The sequence below is a fragment of the Chaetodon trifascialis genome, chromosome 9 (genome assembly GCF_039877785.1).
Source record: "Chaetodon trifascialis isolate fChaTrf1 chromosome 9, fChaTrf1.hap1, whole genome shotgun sequence".
In the NCBI taxonomy this organism is placed as follows: Eukaryota; Metazoa; Chordata; class Actinopteri; order Chaetodontiformes; family Chaetodontidae; genus Chaetodon; species Chaetodon trifascialis.
Genome location: NC_092064.1, coordinates 19,771,199 through 19,782,853, shown reverse-complemented (window position 1 = coordinate 19,782,853; position 11,655 = coordinate 19,771,199). Strand labels below are relative to the sequence as shown.

At 43.6% G+C, this 11,655-nt stretch overlaps 2 protein-coding genes across 2 annotated transcripts; one reads left to right on the top strand and one right to left on the bottom strand.

Moving 5' to 3' along the window:
• Positions 1–256: 256 nt before the first annotated feature.
• srprb (SRP receptor subunit beta) lies at positions 257–3,065 on the top strand. Its single transcript, XM_070971029.1, has 7 exons — positions 257–477; positions 835–929; positions 1,031–1,108; positions 1,189–1,271; positions 1,398–1,534; positions 1,625–1,679; positions 2,183–3,065. Exons 1-7 carry the CDS (start codon positions 309–311, stop codon positions 2,391–2,393), a joined length of 828 nt encoding a protein of 275 aa, XP_070827130.1. The 5' UTR covers positions 257–308; the 3' UTR covers positions 2,394–3,065.
• Positions 3,066–3,143: 78 nt separating this feature from the next.
• Positions 3,144–5,643, bottom strand: wdr53 (WD repeat domain 53). Its single transcript, XM_070970073.1, has 3 exons — positions 5,578–5,643; positions 4,541–5,036; positions 3,144–4,397 (listed from the first exon to the last, which is right to left on the bottom strand). Exons 2-3 carry the CDS (start codon positions 5,027–5,029, stop codon positions 3,717–3,719), a joined length of 1,170 nt encoding a protein of 389 aa, XP_070826174.1. The 5' UTR covers positions 5,030–5,036; positions 5,578–5,643; the 3' UTR covers positions 3,144–3,716.
• Positions 5,644–11,655: the final 6,012 nt, after the last annotated feature.

Here is an 11,655-nt window from a genome sequence, read left to right as displayed (position 1 = left end):
TGAGTGAATAGCACAAGTCAAACCTTTGACTTCGGCCTGTCTCATACCTTCGACATACCTCAGTATTTCCATTTATGCTACTTCAATCTTGCTTTCTTTTTTCTTCCTTTTCTTGCGGGAAATTGGCTTCCATAATCAAACGACACTTGACCAACTGGTTTTGTTGGGGGCCCACGACTGGTTCCAGCCCCCCACTATTGAATAAGCCATCCTAGTCGGCAGCGCCCCCTGCTGACGCTTTAGGCTCCGCACAGGCTGGAGAGAAGGAAGGAGACGTGTCCCACTCTCAGATCAATTTGGGCGGAGAGATGGAGGTAGACAGTACCGGTGGCAACATGGGAGAGAGAGAAGACGTGGAAATGGCAGAAAACCCATTTGAACCTTATATTGAATCTCTTCGTCAGCAGCTGGAAGACCAAGACCCCGTTTTTCTGATCGGAGTTATCGTCGCTTTGGCCGTCGTTGTCATCACCTTTGGTAAGAAGTTAGCATTAGTGCTGAAGGTAGCATGCTAACGTTAATTTAGCAAGCTAGGCCTAGCGCTTAGCTTAGCATAGTTGGCCAGATAGTGGGTTGTTGGAAAGCGGTTTTGTCAGCAGGATATTCAACGTTGACATTTAATCTCTAATGTTAATTTGATAACGAAACGTAAGCTTCATGAGCATTAGCTGAATTAGCAAGCTAGGAAGCTAACTTCAAAGTTGACGCTAACATCAGCAGCTGACAGTTGCGCAGTTTATCAGCATTTCCGCACGTTAAGTCATTCACACTTAATGATTTATCTTTGGTTAATAGACACAGAACATGAATCGCGTCCATGCTCTCTCTTTTCAGTGTTTCTGAAGTACTTTCTCACCAGCAAAACCGTCCGAAGCGCTGTGCTGCTGGTCGGACTGTGTGACTCCGGGAAAACGCTTCTATTCAGCCGGGTGAGTTGATGTGTCCATCGCCACGTTGTCTGTCTCAGGACACTTACCTGATGTGCACCTAATCTGCTTTGTATGTGACTTTGCATTTCATGTTTTGGCAGCTGTTGTCGGGAAAGTACAAGCGGACTCAGACCTCCATCACTGACAGCAGCGCTCCATACAAAGCCAAAAACGACAGGGTAAGTTCGGTTTATCATCAGTGATCATGATTTCGTGATGGGCATGTTTTACAGATGTCCCCGCTCCTTCCTGTTCTCAGGCCAGCACCTGGACTCTGATAGACCTGCCAGGACATGACAGTCTTCGTTCTCAGTACCTGGAGAAGTTCAAATCTGCAGCCAGGTGAGAGCAGGACAACCTGTCTGAATAACAAATGTGCATTAGTGAGGTAAAGTTAGCAGTGACCTGATTGATATGTCCTGATCACATTTGTTTCTCACCATCACCCTTCCTCACTCCTCTCCACAGGGCCATTGTGTTTGTGGTGGACAGCGCGATCTTTCAGAAGGAAGTGAGAGATGTGGCTGAGTTCCTGTACGTCTTGTTGACGGACACTGTGATCTCCAGGAATGCCCCAACGCTCCTGGTGGCGTGCAACAAACAAGGTTCAGTAACCCCTTTGCTGTGATTTACCTCTTGTTCCTAATTTTTAGCATTGCATGGCGCCCTCATTTACTGGTCTATTCACTCTCCAGATATCACCATGGCAAAATCAGCTAAACTGATTCAGCAGCAGCTGGAAAAGGAAATGTAAGTAACTGATAGATTTTCTGCTAAATTTCTGCTAATGTACACATAACGTTCTCTATTATAATAACTAATTATAATCTTGTTTAATTATCAATGTTGAAACTGTTACATCACAAATGTAATATTACTGTAATATTAAGCTGTCAATGTGTTGTTACTGCAAGTGAAAAGGAGTTCAGTTATGATAGCCAGACTCTCTTCATTAGTCTTACTAAGTGCACAGCAATGGCCTAAAAGTTTAAAGATACATACAAGTAATTTCTATTTTGAAGAGTTCCTCTGTTTTCTTCTCATTGTGTTGGTGTCTTTCAGTGGAATGTTTAGCCTTTTCCATCTTTGGTCCATTATATCATCATTGTTATAGTACATTTTTCCATTCATATGCACCAGTGGAGGCCATGCAAGGCGCTGGCCTGGTCGTTTTGATCAATCTGGATTCAGTGTCTTTCTTTAGTTGGGGATCAAGCCTCCGTTATGCCTCAATCCTGTCTCATCTCTCGTAGGAACACCTTACGAGTGACACGCTCTGCAGCCCTGAGCTCTCAGGATGGCTCTGTGGGCGGCAGTGTGTATCTGGGCAAAAAAGGCAAGGACTTTGATTTCAGCCAGCTGCCAATGAAGGTGGAGTTCCTGGAGTGCAGCGCACGCGGCAGCAAGGGCGAAGACGGGGGTGCAGAAATAGAGAGCCTGGAGAAGAGCCTGGCCAAACTGTAAAATCGACAACTCTACATCCTCGTGCAGAAGTCGCCTCGAGACACAGATCTCGGATCAACGTGCAGCCACCTCAGTAATCAGAGGGATGAGAATTGCATCTCAGGAGACTGTCGATATAAAACTTAAGACATTTCAGGTGGAGGATGTTTGAGACATTGAATCAGAACGCACCAAAAAGACTGTGACGTAGCAGTTTGTCAGGTTGCTCTGCAGTGCTGAGATGTGATCGTGTGCTTATTCAGTGTAAATCTTACTGTGAACATCCACCTCAAAGCGCTTTGTTTGGCTTGTTTGGAAAATATATAGCTTAAAGAATTTGTGGTAAATAGCATTTGCTGTTTCTAATTTAAAGTCAAAAACAGTTTAAAGACTGTGAGAGTTTCATTTTTGTTGTAAACTTGTCTCAGCTTGTCTGACTTATCAAGCCTCCTTGTGAAGACAGACGGCTGTGAATTGTATTCATTCACTCACTTGAACAGTCAGCCTTGTGCCTTTTTTCTGGTATTCTTAAAGAAAAATTAGCTTGTTTGCAAAAGAATTACATTTTGTTTGCAAGTGTTGCGTGAATACTGTGCATTTGCAATGAATGTTTGAATTGGTTGAGATTTTGTGTTTGTTACTTGTTTAGCTTGTTTTAAAAGTTGACAATATAAAGTTTTTGATGGCTGATGCAAATGGAGTCCATAGATTATTAGGTACAGAAGAGATATGGTCTGTCTGGTATTCAGCAGTGCGAAAGAGACTCAGCCTAAGCAGCAGACATGATTTAATCATTAACACATACACAAACAAATCTTAAGTGTGTGAAATGTCACATCGGGAACACCTTTTAGTCTGCGTGTTTTTAAGTCTTTACTCTAAAAACAAAAAAGCACCACAGACTCAGTTAAACATGCTGATTTCTTATGTCTAATGTGGTAATTTTACAGTCTACAAAAATGCATATACAGGAAAATATATTTCCAACAATGACATTTTTATAGGGCCACACACACAAAACCCCAAACAAGCCATATCCACTGAGTAAAGCTTGCAAATGCAGCCCAACTGCACATCCTGTTGAGCAGTGTGTGAAAATTCATACATGTCTTCCAGTGTTGGTTTTGCACCAGTTATGTTTGGTTCCTGCCCACACTTCAGGCCACAATATTAAACTAATCATTTAGACCAGAAGTGCAAATAATGATGCTACCGGCTCATACGGCATCAAACACGGGAGCGTATATAGTTTCAAAAATGCTTGCAAACTAAAAACCAAGGCAAGTGAGAATAGTGTGCTGCTATGATCAAAAGATTACAGACCATATTGTAAAGTGTGTGAATCTATAGTTGCGACAGAGGGTACACAGTCAGACTGCAGCTTTGATCTGCAACTACCACACTGGGTTCTCCTTTCAGCACAGCAGGACACAACCAGTTCACCTTGTCCCCGTGACTGATGCTCAGTTTGGGCCCAGATTTCTCCTCCGTCACCTCCTCTGAACCTGTTGCCACTTCGTCCTCCACCTCAGCTTCTTCTTTGTCTGCTTCAGCCTTCGGTGGAGTCTTTGCTTTATCCTGGGATTGTTCTTTCCTCTTTGCCTTGTTCTTACCCCTCTTGCGTGGGGCTGCTGCCACTCGAGTTTTGGCCTTTGCCTCCAATGACACCACCGGGTGCTTACTGAGGTCCCACAGGGCGACCTGGCCGTCGTTCCCCCCAGTGATGAGCCAGTAAGGGTGGGGAAGGAAATTAACAAAGTGGGCTTGTGAGGCCCCCTGACTGTGAGCCTTGACTGCCCCCTGCTGCTCCAGTTTTGAGCCACTGCCGATCCGCATCAGGTGCACCCGGCCGTCCTCTGCTGCACAACCCACAATGTTTCCACAACTCGCCACAGACACACAATGCACCAGTGGCGGGTTGAAAAGCTGCCCAGGACGCTGCTGATGATCGTCTTCTTCCTCTGCTACATCCTGGAGGTTGACTGTCCAAAGAGGGCGTGTCTTCTGCAGCCCCCACAGCATCACCTGAAGTGACAAAAGAAAAAAAGAAAAGTAAAGCAAATCTGGCTGAAGAGAGAAATGGCAATATCATGTAGCCATCTGTAGTGTTGGTACAGCGGGTGATGACATGATGTCAGTACAAATGGTGAAACTCTCCCCTCCCTTACCTGCATGTCTAGTCCAGCAGACAGCAGGTTATTGGGTCTGAGGGGCCGAAAAGCCACTGAGGAGCAGATATTTGTGTGCCTACGAAGAGTCCTGCACACTTTTCCCGCAGGAAGCTCCAGTACCCGGACTGCCCCCGAGTCATCAGCCACAGCCAGGGCTAAACCCGTGTCATTTAGTGCCAAAGCATTAATCTCCTCCTCCCCTGCACCCTGAAACTCCTCCACGGGGCCCTTCAGGTTTCGTGGGTCGAGCACACTCACTGTGTCCCCATGTGACACATAAAGCTGACCCGGAGCTGCGGGTGAAAAGACAACACTTGTGCTGTCATCTTCACCAGACAGAGCGAGGCGGCCAATGACTGTTCCCTCTTGGCTCCACACTGTGACCTCTCCACCCTCAGAGCCTGAAGCCAGGAGGCCCTCAGGACCTGAAGACGCCCCAACACACAGGATGGATGCAGAGTGGCCCTCAGACCACTGTCTGGCCATGCTGACCCTACAAGATGCAAGTTGACAAGGAGAAGATAAACATGAGTTTGTGGTGCTTCTTTGTCACCACAAAAGTCAGATTGACAAATTGACTGATTAAACAGTCAATCTGCATTAATGCAACATGTACAAACAAAAACAATATTTTCGAATTTAAGACCAAAGTTTAGCAGCAAGACAAGGAGCGTTATTTAACATGTACACAAATGTCTACCTAAAGGGCTCTAACTGTGTGGTTTTCTGTCTCTTTTTATGAGAATTCACTCACATTGTAGCTTTGCATTACGTTACGTTTTAATCGCCCAGGAGACAGAATTACTCTTTTAAGAAGCTGCTGCAAGCATACAAACGTCAAACCACATCAAACCGACCAGTCTTACTTCTGCAGTAGCTTTGTTAATGTTAGCCTAAAAGCTAATATGTAGCTAACTTCCTGTTTATCTGACGGTCTGGCTGCGAAAATAGACACGTTGTTCTTAATCTGCTGATTAAAAATTATTTGTAACAGTGTTGTGACATTATTGCTAACTTAAAAAACACAGAAATACCTTAAGCTAGTGCCTTTAAAACTTCAGCGCGCTGCCATGTGGGGCTGGGTCGCTCATTGATGACGTCACGCTGTCGTTTATTCTTCTATTTATTTCTTCTTCTTCTTCTTCTTCTTCTTCTTCTTCATAGACATACGTAGACGCCTCATTACGTGCTGGAGCGTAATCCAGCGTCGCCGCCATATTGGGTGGGTCTCCGCTAGCACCAGAGCCAACCGAAGTCAACGTAAAGAGAGCAACTATGCCCCTATTTTATTTATTTGTTTTATTTTATTTAGCTTCCCAGCCCCAGTTACAAGTTTAACAGGGTAGTGTAAGACGCTGGAATGACCTGGAATTTTAAAGCTTACTTTTCCAGGTCTTAAAAAAAAAAGGAAGAAGGAAAAAAATGTAGTGAGCAGTTATATATGGGAGCTTTGTATGTATGTATGTGTTAAAATCAGTGTATATCACAAACATCAGCAGTTTCAGTCCAGGCTATTATGGAATCTTTGTCATCCTAAAGCTGTGAACAGTTGTTTAAAATTAGACACGTCAGGCCAGACGGTGTGTGTGTGTGTGTGTGTGTGTGTGTGTGTGTGTGTGTGTGTTTGAAAGCAGCAATGGACTGTGGGCCGACACACATGATGAGTTGGCCAAAAAGAAAAAACCTTCCTCGTTTCGACAGTTTAATACGCATGTCAACAGGTTATGCGAGATGTCTGGTTTTTGTGCGTGTGTTGTGTGCTTAACTTTACATTAAATAAACTCAGCGCACAAAAACAGAAATGAAGAAATTCTTGTGTTATTGGTGTGTACAGAAGGGTCATGATTTTGTGTGTGTGTGTGTGTGTGTGTGTGTGTGTGTGTGTGTGTGTGTGAGAGAGAGAGCGAGAGAGACAGACAGACAGACAGACAGACAGACAGACAGACAGACAGACAGACAGACAGACAGAAATCAAATTTACAATCAAACTTTTTCTTTATTAAAATCTAAAATTAATTCATTAATACATTTATTAATATCCCTGATAGCAATCAGACCCCGCATCGGATCCGTTCCGGAGGCTTCATAAGGTCCGGAACGGATCCGCAAAACACTTTCGGATTGGAGTCCACTTGCACGGCGGGAAAGATCCAGATAGGATGAGGATCCAGTCTTGTCCGATTCAGATCTGATTTTAATCCGTTCATTCACTCGCTAATTTGCTATTGAGCCATTCCAGAGCCCTTGTTTAAAATGTCTCATCTGTCCAAAATTACTTACATAAATTTAATCCAACATCACACTGACCAAAATCTACATTTTCTATAAATCAATTTCATTTTACCACTGTGTGCAATGGCAATAAAGCTTCCTTATTCTGATAAAAGCTTTAATACTTGTTATGACTAGTGTATCTTAATTAATCAATATTTGCTTTGATTAACACTTGGAAAAAATAGAAAATAAATTTGAAGCCACTCTATGGTTCTTAAAGAAGTGCAGAAATTCTACTATAGGTGCGTTGCGAGCCACGAGCGTGGATGGCCACGAGTTGGACAACATCCAATCAAATTCGGTTAGCTAGAGTAGAGGGGCGTTCATCCAAAAAAGGTTGAGAACCACTGACTTAAACCATCGATTTTTTTAGACTTTTTAGTCGTCATGCATTAGTAGTATTAGTACTTTGTTTGCTTGAAAAATAAGCGTCCCCATAAAGCCACCTTTCTATTTACAGGGAATTTTCAAGGTAAAGTTGCTGAATCAATCCAGGAAAAAAGCAGGGTAAAACTGAAATATAAATCTCTTAGTTTTATTGTCACATTTTATGTCTTCAGTTGGTCATCATGTACAGTTAGTCCAAATCAGACTTGTCCCCTTTTATATTTGCGTATAGTATTTTTCCTCAAAATTCTTGTAAATGTAACTAAGACTAAATCAGCATATAAACTATGTTTTATGTCTAAAATAGTTCATTTCCATTGCAGATCTTCTGCCTTGAAGCTTAGCTGTTAAAAGCCCTCATGAAAAAAACTGAATCTTGCTCGTGTTTTGCACAGATTTAATTTCCTGTATGTGAGTTCTAAAGTTGGATTTTGTCACACTCAGAATTTGAAATTTTCTCTTTAACTTTGTAAAACGGTGCTCTACATGTGTATTTTGCATTCAGAGCCGACAAATGATGCTTCCAGTGTTCATGCACAAAAGGAACAGAATCCAACATGCATGTGAATTAGGAATTTGCATTTTGTGTACTTTTACTCAGTTTTGTGTACATAATACACTTTGCATATCTATATCTATATATAGAGAGATATATTCAATGAGAAATTATCTGACAACTGTCCATTTCTTTGTTTTGTTGTTCATATAATTAAGTACATTGAATACATTTGCTTTATCAATGTGGTTTCTTGTGCTCCTAAATCGATAAAGTGGCCCGTTGTCATGTCGTCTTATCGTCTTATCGTGACCATCGTACGCAGCCTGAGCAGCTGTCTGTCCCAGCCATGTGCATGCACACAACCATCTGAGCTCTAATGCATCATGATGACACAAGAACGGACAACAGCTGCCAGCGTGTGGTGTTTGTAGAGACTGACAGTGTGTGTGAAGGAAGTCGAATCCTTCAACCAGCTTTGTGCTCTTTTCTCTCTGCTGTGACACCAAATGAAGTCGCTTGGCCTTAAACTCTTAAACCACCTTCATATCTCAATCAAACAAAGATTTGAACATTACACCAACATTTCACAATTAAAAGTTCGTCAAACAAATAAACAACAACAAACAAACAATTATTTCTGATTATTTTGATTTGATTTTTATTCTTTTATTTTCTTCAATGCAATTTTTGTTAGTTTTGTTGTATTTCTGGGTTATTTGTATCTTTTTTAGCCTGATTCAGTTGAGTAATTATTAGTGCAGCTGATTGTGTTGCTGCGGAAAGTGAAGACATTTGAGTCTCAGTCCTTCTGAGCTTCAGGAGCCAGCTGTTTGAAGATTCTCTACCACCACTTCTTCTTCTTCTTTTTTGTCGTGGTGACCTGGCTCTCCAGCTTTTCCACTCGCGACCTCATGGAGCTCTCCATCAACTCCCACTGCTGCTCCTTGTCTTGCATGGTCTGCTTGAGGCCAGTGATGGTCTGAAGGAGGAATTCCTTCTCCTTCTTCCAGCCCTGTTGCACAGTCTGCAGAGCAGCCATGAGCCTATCATTCTCATGTTTCTGCGCGTCCACTTGAGCCAGACAGGAAGTATTCTGCTGCTCTAAGCGGTGGCGTTCAGCCTTCAGCAGACTCTTTGTGTTTTCCAGAGCTGCTCTGATCTTTTTGACCTCCGTCCTGTGTTTGTCCAGCTGTGCTTGATGGGAAGCCTGGCATCTTACCATGCTCTCCGTTGCCTTTTCGGTCTCTTTTTGTAGAGCTTTCTCCATGTTGCTCACTTTCCTCTGGAGCTTGTGAGCTTCAGCACTCTCAAATATCAGGTCTTTCTGCAGCTGTTCTACTCTTAAGAGAGCCTCAAGCTGTGCAGCGTCTTTGTCTGAAAGCTGCGCCCTCAGACTCCGAGTGCTGGTCTCAAGTTTGTCTTCAGCTGCTGCATGGGACTGCTTTTCTTTAAGGAGCTCCACCTTCAAGGCCTTGATCTGCTTCTCAAGGCTGGCGTTTGCTTCCCTCGTGTGCTTTTCCACAAGGAGCTCCGCCTTCAAGGCCTTGATCTGCTTCTCAAGGCTGGCGTTTGCTTCACTCGTGTGCTTTTCCACAAGGAGCTCCGCCTTCAAGGCCTTGATCTGCTTCTCAAGGCTGGCGTTTGCTTCCCTCGTGTGCTTTTCCACAAGGAGCTCCGCCTTCAAGGCCTTGATCTGCTTCTCAAGGCTGGCGTTTGCTTCCCTCGTGTGCTTTTCCACAAGGAGCTCCGCCTTCAAGGCCTGGATCTGCTTCTCAAGGCTGGCGTTTGCTTCCCTCGTGTGCTTTTCGGCAAGGAGCTCCGCCTTCAAGGCCTGGATCTGCTTCTCAAGGCTGGCGTTTGCTTCCCTCGTGTGCTTTTCGGCAAGGAGCTCTGTCTTCGCTGCCTTAAGCTCGTTTTCAAGTTTGTCCTTCACTTTCCTCATGTGCTCCAGTTTGATTGAGATGGCCTTGGTCAGCTGATGGAGATCATCAGCCTCAAGCTGTGCGGCGTCTTTGTCTGAAAGCTGTGCCTTCAGACTCCGAGTGCTCATCTCAAGTTTGTCTTCAGCCGCTGCATGGGACTGCTTTTCGGCAAGGAGCTCCGCGTTCAAGGCCTTGATCTGCTTTTCAAGGCTGGCGTTGGCTTCCTTCGTGTGCTTTTCAGCAAGGAGCTCCGCCTTCAAGGCCTTGATCTGTTTTTCAAGGCTGGCGTTGGCTTCCATCATGTTCTGCAGTTTGAATGAAGGGTCCCTGGCGTCGCCACTCAGCCGATCGATATTTTCTTGATTTTTCATTCCCATGCCTCTCAGCCTCTCCATTTCCTGCTGTGCAGCGTGGCCACGTGGAGCCGTGGCCTCGGCAAGCTGGACTTTCAGGCTGCTGATCTCCCACTGCATGAGCTCTCTCTCCTGTGTCCAGTTGCCCGCTCCGTTTCCTGGGAGGTCATGGAGGAAGGTATCCAGCGAGTCCTCCCGAACATCTATCAGGACTCTGTTTTCTTCAGGACTTGCAATGAGGGTCGCCTTGCTGTCCTTCAGGTGAACCTTCAGCTGTTCTTCCAGGTAGCTGAGATAGAAGTCAAGTGGTTGTTCAAGCTTCATTGCCCAGAATTCTTTGTCTTCCACGTGTGAAGCAGTTGTCAGCAGTTGTGTTTCCTCCGAACGTTGTTTTCTCTGAACAGTGTTTTCTCTGAACAGTATTCTCTCACAAATGTTTTCTCCGAACAGTATTCTCTCACAAGTGTTTTCTCCGAACAGTGTTTTCTCTGAACAGTATTCTCTCACAGGTGTTTTCTCCGAACAGTATTCTCTCACAGGTGTTTTCTCCGAACAGTATTCTCTCACAGGTGTTTTCTCTGAACAGTGTTTTCTCCGAACAGTATTCTCTCACAAGTGTTTTCTCTGCAGTCCTCTCTGAGTGGTGCGTGTCTTCAGTGGTCACTTGTGGTCTTAAGGCATTCTCTGTTGTCTTTGATGATGATGTCATCACAAATTCCTTTGATCTTTGTTCAAAGGAATCAATCTTGATTGGTTCTCCTCCACTCACACTGCACTTTGATCTTGTTGCTGTGGATACCATTTGTTTACGTTTGAACATAGGAATGGGATGAATGGGACCACCAGTAGATGTTATGCATATGTAGGCCTAGCCTACAATTACCAAATATAGACAAATAAAGTTTCAAACCAGTGACAATGTGTTGTTTTGTTTCAGCAGATGATAATGTAAATAACCCTGGAAGTCATGCCAGTGGTGCAGCTGTGCTGTGAAGATGAGATATAGTTGAAGCCACTAAAATGTCAATAATGTTTCTTGTTGTCTGGAAATGAACTTGATGCATGACAATTTTCTTTTCTTACAGTATGTTGGTCTTACTGTAGTTACCCACCAAAAGAATTAAATTCATTTGAATGGCAGTAAGAGAATATCAAGTTAAAAATAAAAAATTCCACAACATATCAAGTGCATGTAATTGAAAACTTTTATTGGCCTTTGATTATTGATCACACTTGTAGATAAAGTAGCCTAGTAGGGCCAGCTAGGTCTTATTCATATTTAGAGGGCACCGCTGTCCAAGCTTAGTAACTGCTGAAAACAAAAGCGCTGCCTGGTAATACATCTCCTTCTTTACACCCTTATGTCGCTCCATGGGAACTCTCACTTGTTTCCTTTCCATTAGCTTGTAATGTGAAGCCTAGCTATCTGCTGGACTGAACCATCTGCATCAGAACTTCAAAACTTATTTACACCTGGCTGAGGGCAGAGTGTGTCTTGTGTGTAACTTGTATGCAAAGAGAGAGATAAAAAGGACAGATTTGAGTGGAATTTCTTCTTAGTCTTAGACTGTGTTTTATTTTGGTAAAGCTCTTTCATGCCTCCTTTGTATTATACACTAGTGTATTTGAGTAGTTTGGCTTGTTTTTTTATAAGAATATTCCAAAATGTATTGTTTT

Bases quoted from the DNA above. Each gene is read 5' to 3' on its own strand.
- srprb (XM_070971029.1), top strand. From the start codon at position 309: ATGGAGGTAGACAGTACCGGTGGCAACATGGGAGAGAGAGAAGACGTG. The intron at 1,109-1,188 runs GTAAGTTCGGTT...TCCTGTTCTCAG, and splicing joins ACAAAGCCAAAAACGACAGG to GCCAGCACCTGGACTCTGAT. The intron at 1,680-2,182 runs GTAAGTAACTGA...CATCTCTCGTAG, and splicing joins CAGCAGCTGGAAAAGGAAAT to GAACACCTTACGAGTGACAC.
- wdr53 (XM_070970073.1), bottom strand. From the start codon at position 5,029: ATGGCCAGACAGTGGTCTGAGGGCCACTCTGCATCCATCCTGTGTGTT. The intron at 4,398-4,540 runs GTAAGGGAGGGG...TTGTCACTTCAG, and splicing joins CTGCTGGACTAGACATGCAG to GTGATGCTGTGGGGGCTGCA.